This window comes from Centruroides sculpturatus, unplaced genomic scaffold, assembly GCF_000671375.1.
Source record: "Centruroides sculpturatus isolate CEXI.00-Female unplaced genomic scaffold, Cexi_2.0 scaffold532, whole genome shotgun sequence".
NCBI classification, from domain to species: domain Eukaryota; kingdom Metazoa; phylum Arthropoda; class Arachnida; order Scorpiones; family Buthidae; genus Centruroides; species Centruroides sculpturatus.
In genome coordinates, this window is record NW_019384733.1 from 31944 (window position 1) to 55858 (window position 23915).

The window sequence follows — 23915 nt, forward strand, 5'->3', positions numbered from 1 at the left end:
AATTAGTTTATATCCCGAAATTTCAATTTGCGTCAATTCTTGCTCTCGTAGGAAATTTCATCAATAGGAAATTTCTACGTTGTATATATATTTTTATTACTCTTACAAAATATGTATTCAAATAAAATCTACTAGTGTATTCTCATTACATAAATTGTTATCCATATATTTAATCGACATTTAATTATTCCATATATTTATTCATGAAGTTTTTATTTTAATTAATTATGATTAAGTATTTTTCTTGTTCAGAATAACATAATATTTACGAAAATAATTACAAAAATTAACTATTTTTATTATTTTATCAATATTTTGCTAGCTTTTATTTTGTTCGTGGTTATTTGTCAAAAATAAAAATATTTAACATCAGAACGGATTTAATAAACGGAATAATTTCAAAATACAAGTGTCTACAAATGATTGCAGTAATTTCAATAAATCATTGAAACTACTGAATCATTCGCAGTTTTTGTATCCAACATATGATCGCAGTTAGTGTGCAAATATGTATAAAAACTCACCAGGTTTTTTAAGTTTTCGATGTGTGCCTTCTTGGTGATTCTGCACACATTACAGTAAGTTATTCAACATAATAAAACGACGTCACGTGAGGATTTTGTGTATTAATAACAATAGCTGTAACCTATTTTAAATGAAGTAGAAGAATGACTTGAAATTTTTTTTGAATAATTAATTTCAATCCATTTGTAAAGCTGACAGATATTGCAAAATGAAACTCGTAAATGAGTAATTAAAATTACTCATTCACGAGTTTCATTTCAAACGCATTGTTTTGTGCGATTGTTTTTCATTCTTAGTAAACAAAATTAAAAATGTAATCAGAAAATATTTTATAAATAACTTATAAAATATTTGATAATATCCGTTTCTAATTTTCGTTATTTTTTCCAATTTATTTTAAATGTTTTCTTTTCTAAATGGACAGATCCGGTCGCTCTGGAGGACTCGGAATCGAATCCAGACGGATCGAAATTCCCAGAAATTTTTCGGGAGTGGTCTGTTCAGAAATATCGGACTACGTCCCTTCCCTTCCGACTGGACATTGTGGGTCTGATTTTAAAAAAAAGGTGACCTGTAGTCCCCACAAGGAAGAAAGGGTTTAAAGAAAGGAATACGAGAGTTATAAATATAAAATATTACATAAAATAATACAATGTTTTTTATGTAAACGATATTTTAATATTCTCATTTATTAAAATCGTTTAAAAACAATTTTTTTTTGTCTAAATTTCGTTCTGAGAAAAATAACATTTGTTTAAATATTTAGTAAGAATATTTATTTACAAAAATATTTTTCAATAAATTGAATCTGAAAAATTCTCAACTTAAAACTCTAAATGACTCTATATAAAATCTAATTGATGTTTCTGAGAGGAAGTAGACATTACTCATTCCAGAAAATTTCTGTTTGTTTGATTAAATATAATTATATCTTTAATATAGAATATTAGATTTGTGATCGTATTAAATTCAACGGGAGTTCAACAACTGCCTTCAATAATATTTTATTACTTACAGTTAGACAGTTTCTTATTTATTACTTTATATATCAGACAATTATTTATCACTGTAAAAATTTCATTAAAATATCTTCTTATTCTTAAAAAATTGAATAAATCATAACAATATATTTACGTAGAAATCTAAATAATAATTTGTAACTTAACAAATGTTTTTTTATTAAATCTGTACTTAAAAAGATTTATGACCTACTTTAATTTCATAATAAAACATTGTTGTTGACATTATTAAGGAAATATTTTAATAATAGTTAATTCATTATTCTGCCATTTTTTTAGAATTTATTCTTGTGCAAGTTAAGAAAATTTGATATCTTTATATCTCAGTTTCTTTCTACTTTATTTTTCATGCATTTCAAACTTAATTTAACAATAAATAATCCTGGCTTATTAATTTAACAATAAATAATCAAAAATAGTTGTTGATATGGAAAAAATTTCTCAAAAATTATTTAAACTTCTTTAATATTCTCTTCAAAATTTCATACTATTAAGTTTTAATCAGAAGTCAACTTTGATCATTTCACAGTTTATGAAACATTAATTTATAAAAATATGGATTTAATTTCAAACGTTTTCTCATTTTTAAATATTAATTTACACTATCAATAACTATAATTAAAATGAAAATTATTCGTTTGTAATTGAAGATTCTTGAGAATTTTATGCTGACTCTTGCTATAAAAAAGTACAAATTGAAGATTAATTAGTATTTTGAACTATTCATTTTAATTAAAATATCGAGCACGGTCATCCTTTACTTTTATAATGCATTTTATAAAACAATTCGGAAAATATAAAATAAGTCTTATATAATATAAGAAACAGTTTCAGAAATTATAAGTGCTTAAATATCAACGGTAACATTACTTAATTATACGAATTAGTAAACTGATAACGTTTATTAATAAATCAACCAAATCTGACTTTTAATCTAATTCTGTTATAACTTCTTGCACGCCAACCAATACGGTTTTCGGCCAGAGAAGTCAACGTTCCTAGCCCTTCATAGCGCCAAAGATTTTGTAAAAAAGGCCTGGGACGGTGGTAAGCATGAGGTGTTAATAAGCATTGACAAAGGCCTTCGACCACCTCTGGTGGTCATCTGTCATCCTCAGCATTAACAAGATTAAGTGCCCGGACGACATCCGGTCTTGCCAGCAGCTATTTAAATAACAGGAAGGTTGACTACAACATAGAGAAAAACATTAATCGTGGATGCCCTCAAGGTTCGCGCAGAGACCAGGCATCTGGAATTTGATATATGACGTCCTCCTGAAAAGTTTCCCAGCAGACCAGGACATCAAGATGTGAGGTTTTGCAGACGACTCTCTGGTTATGATGGCCCATCAGAACAGTGGCATCCTTCAGAGCAAAGCAAATGAAATATTAAAGAAGTTGAGAATTAGAGTTACCGAAACAAACTGCCGATAAATTATAAAAAGTGTGAGGCTTTGGCTTGCACCAAGCAAAGTAGGAGAAAGCAGCTCCAAAGACCACTCTGCCTTTACCTGCATCAGATCAAAATAGTAGCGCATTTAAAATATCTGAGGGTATATATTGACCCTACTCTCAGCTGGAAGCACAACATCGTTGAGTTGTGTAAGAGAATGCGACAAAGGACTAACTTCCTTCAGCATATTGCCAGAAATACATGGGAATAGGAATTAATAACCGCGGGCTAATTTATAAAGGGCCATTGAGCCTGCTATTGATATGGGGGTAGCAGTGCAAACAATGTCCATAGAAGGAAGCTGTTCTCAATCCAAAGAGGGGCGGTCATCAGAATATGTAGTGCCTACTGAACGGCCCCCATGGACGCTCTGATGGTGATTTCCAACTTGATTCCAATCCACCTAAAAATAAAGAACGCCTATGAGTGGAACGCAATGGAATATCATTAATATGGATGTCCACATGTCTGCAGATGGCATCAGGGAACTATGCTCTAAGGGACATATCCCCGAACTGTGAGGATTTGATAAACAACATAAAAACTTACATGTTGGATGGCTATTACTCTGGCTACAGAACGAATCCTCACCCAGGGGAAGAAACCACTTACAGGATATATTTTGATGGTGATCATAGTCAGGACTGTAATGTTAAGTGGCAAGTTTATACTGATGGTCCAGGAGTGACAAAGAAACAAGGGCCGCCTCTGCGATTGGCGACAGCAACGCAGAGATCAACTACCAATAGTATTTTAGATTGAAGAACCACTGTTCCAACAATCAAGCGGAGCTACTTGCAATTTATAAGGCCCTATAGCGAATAACTAGTAACAAAAATACAGAACCGTAACTAGGCAGGTGCAACAGGTGCATTCGCACAGGGCCCATTTGGAAGGGGGCCCAAACTGCTGTTTACAAGAAATTATAGTTTTAAATCTTGAATTTTTCCTCCTTTTTATTGGCGATTACATTTTGCCTTATTTAGACCCTAGATGTCTGCTCACCAGTGTTCCCAACCGTGGCGACTTTTAGAGGGACGTAGTGAGATAGCGGAGACCGCAGACAAATCAGCCAAAAGTAGCGACTTTTGAAATTTTGTTTATTTATTTTTTGAGAAATTTAAATTTATGTTTATAGTTTTCAAATTTATAGATATTTCTCTACTTTATAGAGCTCTCTGGCGACGACTAATATTATTACGATATACAAAACTGTATTTCTAGATTTTTCTACAGTGTGCAGAGCTAGAAATCTGTAAAGGTAACATTTTGTAAGAAAAGTAAATCTGCCCGGGGATTTTTTTAATTGCTAAATAGATAACGTGGTAACTCTTAGTCTCGAGGTTGTAAAAGGCGTGCAGAAATTCGGACATAACTTTTTGCTTTATATTGATACCAATATGTGTTGTATACCTCAACGGCGGTAAACGAACCATGCGGCCGAGTAGGGCCTCGAAGGGGCCCACGAAATCTTTAAAATGCTACTGAAAAAAGGCTGATTTTTGCTTTCTCTATGGCTTTTCTTTACAATACATGAATGTTGCTGATTTAAAAAAAATCAGCTGCAGATCTCGCTATTAAATATAGCAAAGATTTAAAAAAGTACGAATTCACAAGTGAAGTTGAAAGTTCGACTCTTATACAAAATATAGAAACTGCGTTTTTGCTTAATATTCTACAGGCTCTTCGTGATTTTGGTTTAATTGAGTCTTACCCAAATATCAATGCCGATCTTCGAATATTTCTAACTCTTCCCGTTTCTATTGCTTCGTGCGAGAGAAGTTTTAGCAAGTTAAAATTAATAAAAAATTTATTAAGATTAAATATCGGGCAAGAACGATTGTCCAATATTTCTATTATTTCAGTAGAATACATTATCATTAAAAATATTAATTATGATCATGTAATTAATGAATTTGCTGAAATGAAAGCCAGAAAAGTTCAATTAAAATAAATCTTATTAAAAATCTATTGTAATATATTTGTTTTATTATTTTTCTAAACCAAATAAATTAAGGGGCCTAAATGCAAATTCTTGCACAGGGCACAGGAATGGCTAGTTACGGCTCTGCAAAAATGTTTACATGGGCAACATCAGTATAAACACGGATAGCAAGTATGTCCTTCACACTATTATCAACAGCAAGAACACGATGACCGGCTTTAACATCAAACATTTCCTAAGGAACCTGGCTAAATCCAGCTAATACTCAACTGGATCAGTGGGAATGAGCAAGCGGATTCACTGGCAAAGAAGGAGGATACTCTAAATATTGGGTGCTCCAAAATTCCAATTACTTACATCAGTAACTTCACCAATAGTCATATTCTGGATGAATGGCTAGCTCCACTACTGGCAGGACCACCTATAGCTTCCTTCCCCCATCCATCACCGGCAGCTACGCAAATTCATTGAACCCAATCACATTATCACTCAGTGTTTGACAGGACACGGAAATTTTCCTGCTTATCTCCATCGTTTCAAAAAGACTAATAGTGACATGTGTAGATGCGATGGCATTTCTGTGAGGAATATCTTTGACTGCCCAAAGTATGAATCAGAGGGTACAGCTAATTCGTCACTGCCTACAAAATGGTCTGGCATGGCCTGCGGAACTTGGCTCCCTGTATGCAAACAAGGAGACCTACAAGATCTTCTCAAATTTCGTAAGGACATGGGACTTATTCGAGTACAATAACACAGCCAACCCGCCAACAGGAATTGGATGATGCTTGTCATGACTCATGAATACAACTATGTCATCACATTAATTGTGTTCAACTGTGAAACTTCGCTGTAATTACTTGTTAATATGTATGTATATTATATGTAGTTGCAATTTCATCTGTAGATAGTTAATTCGACTGGCCAGAATGGTATTTCTTGTTGTATATAGTATTGTATATTGTTTTATCTCTAATAATTGCGATGCATGACAGGACTGTGAATCCACCCTACTCTAAATTCTTCCTCAGCTATTTTCTACACCTTTTCTCCTTATAATATTACTCATTCTAACCTTCACTTCCTTTTCCCACACTCCCCATATCTTAACCTTACCCTTACCTTCCTTCTAGGCTAAGTCCTCTCAGAGGAAGGGGAAGAGACATCCAGTCTCTCCCCCTTTACACAATAATAATAATAGTATACAGTACTGAATATATAAATGAATAAAATTTTCATTACTAATTAATATAGAGTTTGAAGAATAGGATTCAATTTTATCTCTGATTAATTATATTTTTAAAACAGTTTAATTTTTAATAATAATAATACAGTAATAATAAATTAAAATATCAAAATTTCGAAACTTAATGTTTATTATTGTTCTTTATTAATTTCTAATTTTTTATAAAAGACTTATAACTTGTTCTATAAATATCAAATTTAATAATATGTTACTATTAAGCGTACATATTCACAATTATAATATATAGGCAATTGTTCGAAAGGGATTTACTAACATATTTTAAAATTATTAATTTCAAAAACCTGTCTTGGAATTGATAAGTTACTCAAATGTAAAATATTAGAATTGATTATAAGCAATTCTAATTATTAATTAAAACTGTTACGGTATGTATTATAAAGAAGTGAATTGGATAGTATGTCTTCTTCATACGAGACTTGTGTACAGTAGAGGAATAAAGAATTTATTCTTCTACTGTACTGTACTCTATTGTAGTTCGAAATACGGCTTTTAATTTTAACTTTAGAAATAAAATTAACTATTATCCTGATTTAAATTTATAATGATATTAATTTTGTTGTATTTGAAGATAATGAATACTATTGATTTAAATAATTAACTTCTAAATTAGTTTTATTTAGTATATTCAGTTAAGATATTAATTTAAAGTAATTATTTTAAAGAGAAAAATAATTACTTTAAATTGGTATCTGAGACATTTCAAAACGTATAACCAAATTATACGTCCATATAATTACTTCATTCATATACAGAACGTATTGTGAAGAGATGTTAATTATATTTAGTCTATTAATTAAATTTATTTTTCAAATTTGTGCAATTGTATTTTTTTTTAAGATTTTACAGTTGATATACGAAATTTTGAAATTTGTTTATGTATTAAAGTAATAGGTTATTCTAATCAAGCGGAGACAATGCTATATTTATTAGCGTATATACAATGTTAAATTATGCTAGAACTGGTCGGGGTAGCAATGTTAATGAATTACTTTCACATATTCGACGATACATAAATTCAAAATAATAAAACATTTAATTGAATGCTTTCACTTGTTACATTCAAGCTTCGCCAGAACGTTTAAAGAACTTTTTTTTACAGGAAACATATTTAAATTAACAATTTTTAAATACAGTACTTCATTTTTACACAGTTGTATATTTGATAAATAGCATTATAAAGATTGATATTAAACATAAAAACATGTTTTAAAAAATAGAGAATTAAAATAAATAATTCCAAATGTCTGAGAGGAGACTAATAGAAAATTACAGTTTAATTTTGATTTCATTCTAATTTCTAATTTAAGTTATTTTAGTTTTGAATTAATGTAAAAAGGAAAACAAGCCAATTTTCGAAAGGGATCGACAAGCAAAACAGGTCGGAAACAGTCTGATAATGTGAGAATTATGTAAGCAAATCGTGTTAATAAAAACAAAATAAAAATAAATTTAAGAACTACAATGTTTATTATTGTTATTTATTTTTATTGATATTTATTCATTAATATCAAAATCTTATACTATAAAATTAACAATATTTAATGATTTAAAATATCTATTCTTAAATTTGAAAATCAATCTAAAATTTGTTGACTAATTTTCTTATTTATAGGCTAATTAATACTGGGGATTTGGGAGCGAAATTAAAGAGATAAAGAAAAAATATTATTTACATGATTATGTATGATGGTATAATTATATATATATTTTTACTTATATTAAAATTTTTATATCAAATTATTCATCATATTTTATAACTGTATTACGACAAACAATAAAAAGTTTTTAATTATCGTTATTCAAAAACTTTCAACATAATTGTTATTGCTGTTTGACTAATTTGTGAATCCGTATCCTGTTTGTTATTTCTCGAAATCTTTTTAACGTAATTATCATTTTCGAAAGGTAAATAAACCTTTTTACTTATTTATTTCATTTATTTATTCTACATTTTGATAATTTCTGAAATTTTCAGGGAGGTTTCTGTATTAGGGGATTGATGTTATTAAATTTTGGTAAAGGTCAAGAGGGTGGGGAGGTAATGGGGTCGTATTTCCAGTTTTAAATGTTGCCGACAAAGTTACCACATCTATTGCTGGATTTTTTTTTTTATTTTTGAAATTTCAATTTTTTAGTGCTGCTTAATTAATTAATCACTAAATAAATTCTAATCTAATTGACAAATGTATATAACTTAATAATGTTAATTTAGATTGTGACAATTATCTCACAGAAACACACGAAAGTAAGATTCGTGATCACGAATATACAATATATTAATTTTAAAAATCTTTAGTGATCATCCGCATTAGTATATACAGTATTAGCATTAAACTCTACTTTTTTAATTCGGACTGCATCGTTTTAAAAAATATGTGAGCAAGAATAAAAATTTATTTTTAATTTAATTTTTTTAGATTCTCTGAATACATTACTGTTATAAATTTAATTTCAATTTAACATTATAATTTTACTTCATAAAATTCAATTCTTTATATTGATATGATTTTAGACTCAGTGGACGTATTACGACAAGTACGTAAATCATCATACATACATAATAAGAAATGTACTCTATATACATACAGACACATAAATATGAAACGTACTGTACTTAAAATATATTAATAATTCGAGTATATTGGTTTTGATTCATACTTTAATTTTTTTCCTAAGAATTGGATTTTTCAACTGAATCTAATATACTTTTCTGCGGCTTTTCTATTAAGTTGGAAAACGTGGTACTGTTAAATTAATAATAATAATAATAAATCCTTTTTCTTGCATTTCTATCTCCATCTTTTTAATTGAAAAATTAAATTAAATTAACTTATTTTTAAATCTGATTTATTTAAATGACTAAGTATTTGAATTGTCATTTGAAACTTGTATATATATATATACTTTTAAAACTACAGTATATATATATTGTTTATGCGGTATTTTTGTTGTATTTTTTCTTGCATAAAATAAAATAAAAACTTATTAAATTTTATTACTAAAAAAGAATCAATTAGAATTATAAGAAAGTATTATATACAAATTTTTGTGATGACACAATATCAAAATATAACCACTAAACTATCTTTATTATTACATAATATGGTTCCGACAGACAGGGATAGTCTTTGTCCATGTCAAAACCAATAACCATCCTGTTTTTTCTTTTAAATTTCTCTTTCATAATTTTGATCTGACTTCCCAGCTCAAGATTTAAATTTTTGATGTCATTATGCAAATATAATCATCATTGTTATGGTATGGCATAAAATAAATAATTATATTTTTGTTTAATTACAATATTACAATATATAATAAAAGTATAAATTAATATTTTTATTGTGCATTATATATTAATTTATATAATACTGTACATGAAATACAAAACAATAAATTTGTATTATTGCTAATATGAACTTCGTTATTTCTCTAGAATAATAATATATACACCAGTGTCCAAAAGTGAGTCAGTTTGTTATACATTTTTATTTAATAACAATAAATTTATATACATAGAGAAGAANTATTTGAATTGTCATTTGAAACTTGTATATATATATACTTTTAAAACTACAGTATATATATATTGTTTATGCGGTATTTTTGTTGTATTTTTTCTTGCATAAAATAAAATAAAAACTTATTAAATTTTATTACTAAAAAAGAATCAATTAGAATTATAAGAAAGTATTATATACAAATTTTTGTGATGACACAATATCAAAATATAACCACTAAACTATCTTTATTATTACATAATATGGTTCCGACAGACAGGGATAGTCTTTGTCCATGTCAAAACCAATAACCATCCTGTTTTTTCTTTTAAATTTCTCTTTCATAATTTTGATCTGACTTCCCAGCTCAAGATTTAAATTTTTGATGTCATTATGCAAATATAATCATCATTGTTATGGTATGGCATAAAATAAATAATTATATTTTTGTTTAATTACAATATTACAATATATAATAAAAGTATAAATTAATATTTTTATTGTGCATTATATATTAATTTATATAATACTGTACATGAAATACAAAACAATAAATTTGTATTATTGCTAATATGAACTTCGTTATTTCTCTAGAATAATAATATATACACCAGTGTCCAAAAGTGAGTCAGTTTGTTATACATTTTTATTTAATAACAATAAATTTATATACATAGAGAAGAAGGTAAGAAAAGTTCAGAAGAAAGAACTAGTTATTCTTAAATGTACATTAAATTAAATCCTTGTATAAAGAAAATCTCTATTAAATATATAATATACTGAGCCAGACTTTTGGAGATATTTTAAGCAAGGAGTAATGGCAAATCATTAATTAGTATACCATCCTTTAGCCTTAATCACATTGTGTGCAATTTGATCTTACTAATTTCAGGCAGACAGATTTACGTATGTTGCTCCAGACAGCTTGAATTTGATCCCTAAAAAGTGTATTCATATCCATAATCTTAGACTGCTTTCTAAGTTTTAGCTATTTCATAATTACTTGAACAATTAGTCGAAAATAAGCTCAAAATATTATGGAATTTTCGAATCTAAACTGGCAAAGGACCAGACTTAACACTGATTTAAAAGAGAAAAATATGTAATTGACATGGCAATAGTGTTGACAGCAGAGTTGAAGAGGGGAAACTGGAAAATATCACAAAATACCAAGATCTAATAATCGAACTTGAAAGAAAATGGCACGAATAGCAGCTTTGGGTTCAATGGTCGTCGACACACTGGATACCATACCAAAAAACCTTGGACAGCACTTGGAACATCTGCATGTTGACAAAATCTTCATCATTCAGCTAGGATTTGCATACATATTATGCTGATAACATGGTGCTGTATGTGTATTACATCCTATGATTTTGAGAATATCCTAGGATGTAATACAGAATATACCCATTGGGTTCTTCATAGTCAACATATCCATCCAGTTCCTGAGAACTTGATCAGCCGATTGCAGAGACAGAGTTTACGTTAAACGACATTTATCAGCAGAACAGCCTATAGACGTTGGCTGGCTGAACCGCGATTTAAAATGCGTTGCAAAGACGACGATCGTCTATTTCTGACCGTTCTTTAAACGAACTTCGGCAAAACATTGGCTCTTACTTCGCTATTACTCCCGTTTTAGGAGTCGTTCGGCCAATCGGGTTATTTGTTTGTGACGTCAGAAATGGTCGCCAGCTATATTCCGAAAGCTTCCAGAAATAAAATCTTAAGGTCGTCAAAATCATTGTTCGGCAATTAATGACAATCTTTTTCCATTTTGATATTTAATTTCGTCGCCAATACGGTTTAAAATATGAACAAATCCATATATAAAAAATTTATACCGAATTCGAAATTTGTCTTCGGAATACATTTTTAAGGAATTATTTCGACCAGAGCCGTAACTAGAGTATGGCCAATGTTGCCCCCGCCATAGGCGCCAATTTAATAAAGGCGCCAACGAGAAGCTTTCAGAATAATATGTATTCGAAATTAATAACACAAAAAAATATTGATATTTATATTTATATAGTATTTAAATGTCATTAGATAATTTTATAATAGCATTTTTTAGAATAAAATTATTGTTTTTTTAATAATAAAAATTAAAAAGGCGCCATTTTTATTCTTGGCCGTAGGCGTCCAAAATTCTAGTTACGGCTGTGATTTTGACATCTTATTACTGTCGAAATGAATAATTTTAAATATTTTATTATTAATATTACATTTTTTTATATCTATAAACAAATTTCTGTAATTATTAAAATTGTCTCGTTTGTTTAACTGTACAATGACTCCGAAATGCATTAACGTTTTATAACGGACACGATACTCGAATTGTAAATAAATGCATCTGATTTAAATTAATTGAAGTTTTAAGTCTTCACCCGTTTGAATATCGAAATTGGAACATTTAAAACAAATTTAAAGTATTTAATTTTGTTGTTTTTGCTCCAAGCAATTAATTAATAATGAATAATTTTGTCGGTTCGTACCGTTTACAACGATCAAAGGAACGATATCTGTTTTTATCTAAATTTTTCCGCGAACAAATCTACCACTCGAATTGAAAAGCCCTCTAAACCTGCTATCGAGTGAGTCTAGAAAATACGTCAAATAACTTGTTTCTAATCGCTGTCTACATTGTGGCAGGCAAGAAACGCCGTCTCTGCAATGAAATTTTTTGAACAGCGGTTTACCCGATCTGTAAACCTCCGTCGATCTCTAAACGTTGTCTATGCAATCGGCAGGATGGGTTTGTTCACCAACACCAAATGATAAATTGGGAGGGGGCTGTGATCTGACAATGTTGTTTTGTGTGGAACAGTGATGGAAAGCCTTTTTCGGAAGGTAAGTCAAAATTGAATTGGAAATTTATAAACTCCAAATTAAAAATGAGAAAAAATGCTTACAAATTTTACTTTAATTGATTTTTTTAATCTACGGATAAAAATAACAATAAACAATACAAATGTAAAGAAAAACATAATGTGATTATAATGAATACAAATATTTCGTTTAACAGGAAATCTATTATTTGATGATAATTTTTTTTTTAAACTGATATTCCTAACTGTAGCCTTTACGACTTTATACAACTGATTTAGGATGTTTCTTTCGTTTAATTTTATAGTAAAAATATAAATCAGTTATTGTTTTAAAATAAAGTAACTCGTTTGCAATAAAGCTCTTAAATTAATTTTTTTTAAAATATAACTGTACCAGTAGGCTATTTATTAAAAAATTTTTCATAACATGAAAATGATACTCGCTATTGTCATTTTTTATTTTAGTAATTTAGTACTTATTACGTACTGGTATAACGTGTTTTATGTTTCTTTTCTACTCTGAAATTTTACTCTAAAATAATAATAATGGCACAGTCTTGTTTGCAACTTTATGCCGCTTTAACCTAATATTTTTAGTATGATTTAATAACGAAACGTTTTAATCTGTTGAAAAAAGTATTTATGAGTAAAGTATTCAAGAAGCAGACAGTGCTTATAAGAAATATTTAGAATTAAATGTTAGAAGAATTATATTTTCGCGAAAATATTCTGAGAAATATGTACACATAAATATATCTCTAATTCTATTTTTAAAATTAATAATTTTAAAGTAAAATATGATAGAAAATCTTATTTTACTTTCAAATATAACTGTACAGAGGGGGAAGTCACTTCCACTTAGTTTGTGTCACAGTATCTCGTCTGTTAGGGTCTGAGCCTAACAGACCAAACAGAAGCGAAACTTTAGGAAACTATGAAAAAATAATTTTCCTTGAATTTCTACTGGCCTTGTATCTTTACTTTCTGAACATGCCTAGTATATTTACATGTGTATAGGCATATACAGTCAAATCTCGGGTTTCGAACGCCTCATTTTCGAATAATTCGGTTTACGAAAATAATTTTGAATGCAATATTTGCCCCAGTTTCCGTACGATAACTCGGTTGCCGAACAAGCCATCCGGCAAGAGACGGCTACAGATAAGAAGAGATGGACAGTCAATTTCAGTGTATTTTCTGTGTTAAAGAAAGTCGACGGGACTACCAGTTCAGAAGTTACTGGCGCCAAAATCGCCTGACACCATTAGACGTCACGACACGAACCATCTAATTTGAATGACATTGTCATTCAAATTAATTTCAATTATATTTAATATAATAAAATATCGTTTTTCGAACAACTTTTAAGAACGAATTAAGTCCGAAAACCGAGGTTTGATTGTATAAATATATTTCTTGCGGGAGATCTATAAACAAGACACGTTCAACAGAAAACCGGAAAAGTGCCATTAAAAATCAGGCGGATGAACAATAGCTTAATAATTTTCACACAAAACTTCCAAGACAGAAGGGGAACTCGCGGGTTACTCATGACCGATTTAGACGTTCCTTATAAGTTTAAAATAACGAGCTTTAATACAAAATATTTCTGATTAGTATTTTATTACAGAAAATATTGCAAACAAATCCAACTAGTTAACAAATAGGCTATTTATTAAAATAAAAAGTTACAGTAGTTAAAGATTGTCCATTGAAAATCACATTATTAAATAATAATTAAATAAAAAATTTCGATAAATTTACGATAAGTGTTTCTTTGTTTTGTTTGGAGACATTTAAAAACACTAAAACGGGCTATTATTTATATTATCCTTTCTACTTTAATAAGAAACGTAACTAATTTTTTGACAGTTTATATCTCGTTGTCCAGTTTGCATGAGTGTTTTCAGTAAATCGCATATTTCAGTATTCTAAACATGAAATTTATATTTATATTCTATTTTTCTAAATGTTTATATTTGATTAATTTGTGGAGACAAATCAGGAACAGTTTGATTAAATTTGACACTGAAATTTCTCAGAATCGGAATGATGCGAAATCGTATTTGAATTTTCAACTTCTACAAGTGTCTTAGCATTACTTTTACTACTTGATTACAATTTGTCGGATTCTCTGATTCAGAAATTCTTGAATTTTCAATTCTGAAAATTTTTATCGCAAGGATTTCCTTTTTATGCGGATTCAGTAGCATTCTTTGGTGCAGGATGAGTTACAACGATATTTTCATTTCCAGAATTAGCTTTTATCTCAGTTTTTGCAGCCTCTCCAGATTCAGTTGAACTATTTGATTCATAATGACTTACAGTGGTACTTAAATTTCCAAGTTCAGTTTTTATCTCACTGTTTGTCACTGATTCAGTAAAACTCATCTGTGTAGGATGAGTTACAACGATATTTGAAGTTCCAGTATCAATTTTTATCCCAGTATTTACATTATGTCCTGATTCAGTGGAATTATTCGATTCAGAAGGAGTTACAACGACGCTTGCATTTCCAGATGAAACTTCTATTGTAGTCTTTGTAACCTGTCCCGACTCAGTGGAATTGTTTAATTCAGAATGGTTTACAGTAGCACTTGGATTTTCAGTTTTAGCGTTTGTCGTTTGTGTAGATTCAGTGGAATTGTTTAATTCAGAATGGTGTACAGTATCACTTGGATTTTCAGTTTTAGCGTTTGTCGTTTGTGTAGATTCAGTGGAATTGTTTAATTCAGAATGGTGTACAGCAGTACTTGGATTTTCAGTTTTAGCGTTTGTCGTTTGTGTAGATTCAGTGGAATTGTTTAATTCAGAATGAGTTAAAACGACGCTTGAATTTCCAGATATAACTTCTATCGTAGTGTTTTCTACTTGCTTAGATTCTGTAGAATTGTGTGTTTCTGGTGTTAAGGAAACTGTTATTTGTTTTTCAGTTGTAGACTCTTTTGTAACTATTTTAATATGTGGTACCGTTCCATTTTGATCAGGAGGTCCAATTTCTGTTTTACCCTTGTTATTTTTCTCTGATATTTCCGTTGTTACATTAGTTGAATTGGTTACTTGTGTTTCGTTGTGTGAATTCGTTTGAGATTTCGTTGAACTTTTATCCTGCATTGTCACATTTCCTTGAGAAGGCTGATGAGTTAAAGTTGTTTCTGTAGTTACCGAGTGACTCTCTGTAATGGTAATTGATAATTGACTGTTCGTTGTATTCATATCTGTTCTGTTGACTGTTACAAATGTGGGATGTTCCGTTTTATTTTCATCTGTTTGTGTCGATTGATTAAATAAATTTGTGGTTATGTTTATGTCACTAGTAGATGCTGTTGAAACAGTTGAACTTTCTGAGTTATCGTTTCCTGAAGTGTTTGAACTGTTGGGCACTAAAACACTAGAACTATAAGTAATTTGATCAGTTGTAATTGTCTCTGTAGCTGAACTTTTTGACGTAGCTAAAAAAAGAAAAAAGCAAATTGAATTTAAAAAATACAGTAAATACATTTAAATATTTTATAATAATCACCGATCTTATATAATTATGTTATAAACGCAGTATATAAGTATATCTATTTATACAAATTTTACAATGGCGTTTGAAACCCGAGCATGATTCCACTGACGTTCCAAACGTCATTGTGAAACTTCCAGGTTTACAGGAAGGCGGCGCTCAACGTCCGACGTACACGTTTTCAACGCGAACCTCTCTAATATATCCGTGTGTGAGGCAACGTGATTTTTGAAGAAACACAAAATAAAACAGACTATTCGGTATATTTGACGAGAAAAAAATTCGTTTTGTTGATAATCATAAGGTACAACAGCCCCAACATACGTATATACTGTATTGTAATGATAGTAGTGCTGGAACAAAACCGACTTTCGGTAAACACTGATTTTAGCAAAAACCGAAAACCGGTTTTGAGAAGGCAATGAAAATGATTTTATTGACACGGTATCATGTTGTTTACTTGCATTTTTTTGACTTTTTGTTGGCAGTAAAATATGCTTGGATTTGAGATAATTTCACGTAACTGTGCTACCAGAAAATTTTAGTGTAACATTACAATTTGTATGCTGCACCAATTTTCCATTCTTGACATTTTAAAAATAACTCCACGCGTCACTCGTAATTAAATTTGAAAATTAAAACAAGTAAAACGGCAAAACCGTATTTGGGACAAGACTATGTCTCGGAGACGGAATCACTTTGATGCTCAAGGCAGGTCTCGTTTTCATTATCCAATCTTCTTTGATATCGCTGCTTTTGGGCGCGATCGTTCAAACTTCGCCGGCCACGACCACGAGATCGTCCACGATGCATCTTCGATGAAATTAACCTATCTAATTTCAAAATTTCTCTCCGTTGCGTGTCGGCCCGGGTTGAATTTTTGTCGATGCGTAATGAAAAGTTCCCGTTTTTGAAAAAAATAATCGTGGCTATTGTATCGTTCGAAATTATTCTTTTATTTTGCACAAACAATATACAGTTTAATCCGATTATAATGTCATCGAATGTAATGACAACCCTAATATAACGTCAAATTTTTATCGGTCCTACGATTTTACTATACTAGATAATGTTAAAAAACCCACTTGTAACGACATAAAACCGTTTTAACGTCATATTTGAAGCACTCCCAAATTTACAAAATTAGATTACAAATTTTATTTAACATAGAAGAAACTCAATCCTAAGGTCAGAGTTCACTTCTTAGAATGACTGTGGGTGGTACTTTCCCCACCTGACTTCGGTGGGGTGAGGTGGTTGTTTTGCCTGTTTGTAGAAAAGGGTCGCCATTTTGTATTTTGTTTTGACTCGATTCTCGGTCTCCTGACTACCTACGAGTCTGGATTTTTTAAATGCGCAAATGATTTGGGCACCTAATACTCTGTGCCAAATATCAACTCTCGACATGTACTCCTTCATATTTCTATGCTGGTAAGAACATCGGGCAGTACGATTTTATAAACAAGACATAGTCTTGTCAATTAACAAGAAAACCAGCGGAAATTATTCTCAAAACGATTTAAAAAAACAGACTTCAGGTTTACAAACATAAAAAAAAAACACTCGGCGAGAAAGAAACGTGATAAAGTCATATTCACGTCAATGAAAATATTAAAATTTTATCAATATTAATAAAATGATAGGGTAATTTTTAATTGGAATTGAGAATAATTAACGTTGTAGTTTAAAACCGATCATCATGATTATTCTAATTTATATTTTGAATAAGAATGTAGTTGACAGTTTAATAAAAGAAAGATTCTGATACCATTAGACCTAAATAGTTTAGTTATTCTAAATACATACTTCTCACTGTTAAGAGAGAACAAAATGAATGAGAGGAATGAGAAGATTAGGCTATTACAGAAATCTTTAAAACATTTTTTGCTGAAAATATCAAAGAATAATTTTCTTTTTCTGGTATCAGATGTTATCTACACTATTACTCCAGTTAAATTCTAAAACACCACCATAAACGATAAAATTCTTTTAAATCGCTAACATTTTTGGCCACTTTATAGACCTACTTCGGGAATTTTTTAATCAAGATAGTAACAAGAAATATCAATATAAGATAATACGAGTAAGGCATTACAATACAAGACAATGCAAAAACACTATGATAAACTTTGTACATGAAAAGGTTACGGGTTGTTAACTGTCGCGTATTTCCATGCTGGCCTAGACATTCCGTATCTTTAGCATCCAGACATTATCCGTGTTTTTTATCTCTCGATCATGGATGTTCGTGTGAGAAAGAGAAGAAACGTAATTCCACTCTGTACTAAATATTAAGAAATGATAGAGACAAGATATCGAGGAACGAAAAACAAAATCTATATCATTCTAGAATGAATGGATAGCAATGAGTGGATTACGGCATTTATCGGATACACGAATAAAATTTGAATACTGCGCGTGCTCTTTAGCACGAGTAGAAGATAGCTTCTCTATCTTTCTTCTACTGTATATATACAAAGATTTTTGTTTTCTTTTTCAAAGCTATAGATATACATAGCCATAAAAGTTCTATTTTATTAATAAATTATAATAAACTTTTTACAAAATTAAAAGACAAAGTCGTTCTAAAAATATATATTTCAGACGATTACCATTTTTACAAAGTGTTCTAGAACAAAGTACAGACAGCTGGACCTTCCTTTTTAGGCTACACAACTGCCTATATTTAAAAAGTTCCTTAAAAACACAAAAAAACCAATAAATATTAAGAAAAAATCTTCTTTAAAATTGGAATGGTAAATCTTACGACGTCTTGTTACTTCATCTTTGTCCATTGGGTTTCTGGCTCTTTGATTCTTTATCTACTGAGGATTTTGTAAAAAGTAATTTATTCATCTGACGGAAATTCAAATATAATAAACTTCTTTATCCTTTCGCTGTGTCCAGACATGAGGAACATCGTATTTTCGTTTTCTTTATGTATTCATTATGAAGTAATCCCAATAACAAAAGTTTTTACGTTGCTAATAGCAACATCCTAGTCGAACTATTTTGATTTTTACTTCCATACAGTGCAACAATTCACGCTTTTCTGTGACGAGTTCAACGCGAACATGTGACGTCATCATCTCTTCTTGTCACCTATTCTTATTCTCTCGCATCAACATAATCGCGCCCTCAAACAAGAGACCCTTCGGCGCACAACGATTGCTTTTACTCTTCGAGCGTAGTTTTTCTCTGCGCATGCAGTTCGAATTTCGAAGCGAAAGACTAACACATATACCTACTGTACGTACCGGTATAAAAAATATTGATTTTGACTTTGACACTTATTTTTGACAATTACAATTAATTTTGAAAGTATTGTGTTCAAGTTGTTTGTTTTGTTCTCGATTCTCTGACAAACTGCTAGCCTACATCATGCCAATATTCATCATTATCATATCAGCGGTGGTTGATACGTCGTGCTCTTCTATGATCTTTAAGCCAATCTTAATTTAAAAAAATTTTTTAATGTACTGTACATATTGCTCTATGGAAAGGTAAGATTCGGAATAGTGTACAATATTTCCGGAAATTTTTTGTTGCTTTTGATCAATCCGGATAAGAAAGAGTGCAAATATTGGAAGATCAAATGTGGAGGAGTCTACTGTATTACAGAACTTTTTAATATCTTATTGAAAATAAATAGAAGACAATTCTCTCATAAAACATAATTTTCAAGTTTAGATTTTTAAATTTAATTTAAAAATTGGAATTAAAAAAAATGTTTATAAAAATTATTAAGTACGAGGGAAAATCGTAATGCCTTAGCAAACGGTGTTCTTCTGAAAATCTGAGTGTTATTTTAGAATTTCAAAACACATTTTTATATTCAACACATATTCTACTCTATTTTTATATTTAGTTTCCAAGACGGGCCAAACATTTCTCCCATTGTGGAACAAATTTTTGGATACACTCTCGTAAAATGTGTTCGGTTGCTGATGCAGCTATAGTCGAGCCGTTTTCTTCGTATTGTCACTTTCAAAGCAGTTACCTGCTAATTCGTTTTTAAGAAGGTCAAAATGGTGATAATCACAAGATGTCAGATTCAGACTGTATAGCGTATGACGAAAAACAGCCTGATCCGGAATGTTCGTCGTTTCCTTTCCGAGTTTCTCGAACCCTAACTCATAACTTACCGCCATACACCATTGTCTCCATACAAAGCACTCATTTCTGAATAAATTTTGCTTGTATTCTTGCCAGATGCTCACAAAAATCAAATCAAACACAGAACAACCGCCATTTTCGAACACTCCGCATCTACCAGAGTTAAAAACTGATGAGACGACTCAGAAAGAACTACTCTGTCATATATATATTTTGAAATTCTTGAATTATAATTATTTTCAAGAAAAAAAAAATGGCAGTTGGCAAAGACTTTTCGATTTCCCCTCTTAATTTATCTTGCATTGAACTTTATTTTAATTAAATGAATTCTTCATTAATAATAAAATATAATGCGCCATAAAAAATTGAATCGACACATTTTTAAAATATAAATTAGTTATTAAGATAAATTATTAATTTTATGTTATTTCTAAACATAAATATAGATGTATTAATATAAATATTAGCGAATATTTGTATTTAAACAACAGAATAAAAAAATATTATATAGATAGGAATGACAAACCTTCAGTAGCAGACTTCGAGTTATCCAAATACGGTTTAAAAGCTCCTCTATAAGAAGGAATTTGGGTAATCGATTGGAGTGTAATATACGGATTAAAAACTTGCTCGGAAACTTTTACTGGCTCAATTTCTGAAGTACTTCTTATCGCTTTTGCATTCGTATGAAATATATCTGTTGAATTAACATGAGGAAAAACGCCGTTTTCAGAAGGTTCGTTTGGAGACGTTGAAATCTGTCTAGAAAGAATCGGATCAACTGTAATATAAGGAGAGAAGGCAAATTTTGATGGAATGTTTGCTGGAATGTTCAAAGCTAAGTTTGTATTAATCGGGACCGTAACATATGGCTGAAATTTGCTTCGAAGAAACTTATGCGTTGTACTTGTATAATAATTTGACGTGGATGTTTGATATCCTTGCGAAAGTTCATTCGTAAAATCGGTATTTTCAGGGATTATAGTCGTAGTCATTCCTGAAAACAATATGTTTTTTTTTTAATTTACTTGATAAGATTTAAAATTTTTACTAGAACTAAGTTGATATAGATATTTTCTGAAAAATGTTTTAAAAGCTTTGTTTTAATTATTATCGCCTTGTTGTTGTCTAAATACCTGTTTTTATCTCTTGGATCTCTCCGACTGACATCAATAGTTCTTTGAAAGTATTTTTCAAATTAGCAGGACACGATTCGAATATTTTAGTTATGCATAAATCGGCAAATCTATAGTAACTAAAGTAATTTTGTATTAATATATATTTTTCTTATATCTAGAACATGAAAAAATTGATTTAAATTCACTTAGACATGAAATAAAACTGAAAAAATATGTTAATTTTCTATTGGCTATTAATATGCCTCAAAACCAAACTTATCATAACGGCCACAAATGACTTTAAGGTTATGCAATGGTTAGTGAACTGGACATTGGTATAAACATTTTTTGAGTTCAGTTGTTGGATGCATTGGAAAATTGTGAAACTGTTAGGCATTAAGGGACCTTATAGATGTGGAATTTTAGCTGTTAACTAAATATTATATAATATTGTATGCACATTGGAGTCAATAAAAATGAAATGAGAAAACTATTGGTGAGGTGACTGTTTTGTAGTCATTCTAAAGTCATTTGTGGTCTTTATGATAAGTTTGGTTTTGAGGCACATTAGAAAATTAACATAGTTATCCAAACAACAAGCAATTTATACTACAATAAAAATTTCTACTTATCATTACAAAGTTATCGTAAACATACTTATGATAAAAAACGAACATTGTTGTAATTATACATTAAAATTACTTACTTTGATAATTTTGCATTTTTAATAGTGTTCTGAGAAATGTAACCATAGAGACTAGGCAGACATAATTCAATTTTTGAAAAATTAATGCTGAGAAAACAGTTGTATATTTCGAATTTTCCAACTAAACAAGTAATTTTTAAAATAAATTTTCTATAATATGTTTACTAATTTATATACGTGTATTTACCACTTATTACCCAGTGTAAAGGAATTGTAAACTCTCCAACTTTTATCCTTCATACTAGATATGAAACTTTTCATAGCATTTTTATACAGTAGCCATTGTCGAAATTGACATTGTAATTGGTAAGATGCATGAAAACATGTTTCGAATTCCTCTGCCAATCTAAAATTATTAATTAGAAAGATTTAAAAAAAAGTTGTTGGTACAAAATGAATTTTAAAATAGTTAATAGTTTTCTATTAACTATTTTAAAATTCATTTTGTACCAATATTCAATTTAAAGTGATTTATATATTTTAAAATTAATTTAATACTTACTGTGAAAATTTATTATAACTTAATTTTAACTTTAATTGTATGAAATTATTTCAGGGTAAAACAAATAATTGTATATATACAAGTATACACTTTTTCTCCAATTATGTAAATTTAAAAAGTTTATGTTAAAATTAAAAACTTTAAGTTACTTTGTGCAATGTCAAAATCTGTTTCAAAGATACGCTTTTACCCCCTCTCATAATACCGTTGAAAATATTTTTACAATTTTTTTTTTAAATTTATCGCCAGTTACGCCTCCATTCAATTACGTTTAATATTCCTCATATGCTCAAATATCTTTCCTGCTTCAATTTGACATTAAAAACAAGAAGTAGTCTGAGGAGAGTAAAAGAATAAGGAGAAGAATTTAGATTTTTATACTTTGCTAGAGTGGCCAGATGGCCGAGCGGCCAAGGTGGCAGCCCACCGCTCTGGGGGACCCGGGCTCGAATCCGAACGGATTGAAAAATCCCCAGGAATTTTTCGGAGGATAATCCGTTCGGATATGTCGGGCCTCATCCATCACCACCCAGCAGCCCCATTGTGGGCTTAGCCGAACCCATAATGTGCTTACAAAAATAGGTCCTCTTAGTTTCCACAGAGCGGGAAGAGATTAAAAAAACTACTTTGCCAGAAACTAAAACTGGTCGTTGTAGAACGATAGAAGACCAACTTTCCTTTTCGTAAGTTAAGCCTTATTCCACGAATTGTTAAATTATTATTCTCGAATTTGAAGCTTTGTAGTCGTCTAAGTAATTGTTGTCTTCGAGATTCTCACAAGACAACACAGAGTTCTAATCAATTTTATACGTTGCTTTATCTAAAGATGTACAATCGCAGAAATGTCAGCATGAAAAGAAAAACAGTATAAAATTTTTAATTAGGAGATACAGAGAATTCAGTTACAGAGATGTGTATATAATCTCAAAATTTAGACTTTCTTTGTTTGTCCTTCTTGAAAAAGGAGAGACTAACGGATGAAGTGATGCAACACCACGAAGGAATGGGCGTAGGTGCACGCATTCCAATAAGTGTCGTTGCAAGTTGAATCTCGAACGCGTCTATGACGATACGCTTTGTGGACAGATGGGCTAAGTGTCTAAGCCAGTGTTTATCAACCTTTTTCTCATCACGGACCAGTAATTATATGTGACTATGAATTATGCTTATTTGGAGTTACTGTACGTAACAAAGTATATACGGTAACTCTAGATTACTACTAAAATACCATCCACAATCAATACCAGCGTCACATACGATCAAATATTTTTTCACATTATGTATAATGTTACAGATCAAGTTATAAACATTCACCAGAAAATAGTTATTTGATAAGTAACTGTTATGATGATGATAACGTTAAATTATTTATAATAAATATTTTCAAATTCCAATACATTATTCATGGTCTAAAATATCAATAAATAT

The 23915-nt window shown here is 30.1% G+C and overlaps 1 protein-coding gene across 1 annotated transcript in view; it reads right to left on the reverse strand.

The window, feature by feature from the left end:
- Positions 1–13916: 13916 nt before the first annotated feature.
- The window catches only part of LOC111628241 (dentin sialophosphoprotein-like), a 19207-nt gene continuing 9208 nt past the window's right edge, over positions 13917–23915 (reverse strand). The window contains exons 3-7 of the mRNA XM_023371991.1: positions 22183–22331; positions 21986–22106; positions 21298–21416; positions 20688–21158; positions 13917–15989 (exon numbers count right to left, since the gene is read on the reverse strand). Coding sequence (XP_023227759.1) covers positions 14731–15989; positions 20688–21158; positions 21298–21416; positions 21986–22106; positions 22183–22331 — 2119 coding nt within the window. The 3' untranslated portion in view covers positions 13917–14730. The remainder of the gene's footprint in view (positions 15990–20687; positions 21159–21297; positions 21417–21985; positions 22107–22182; positions 22332–23915) is intronic.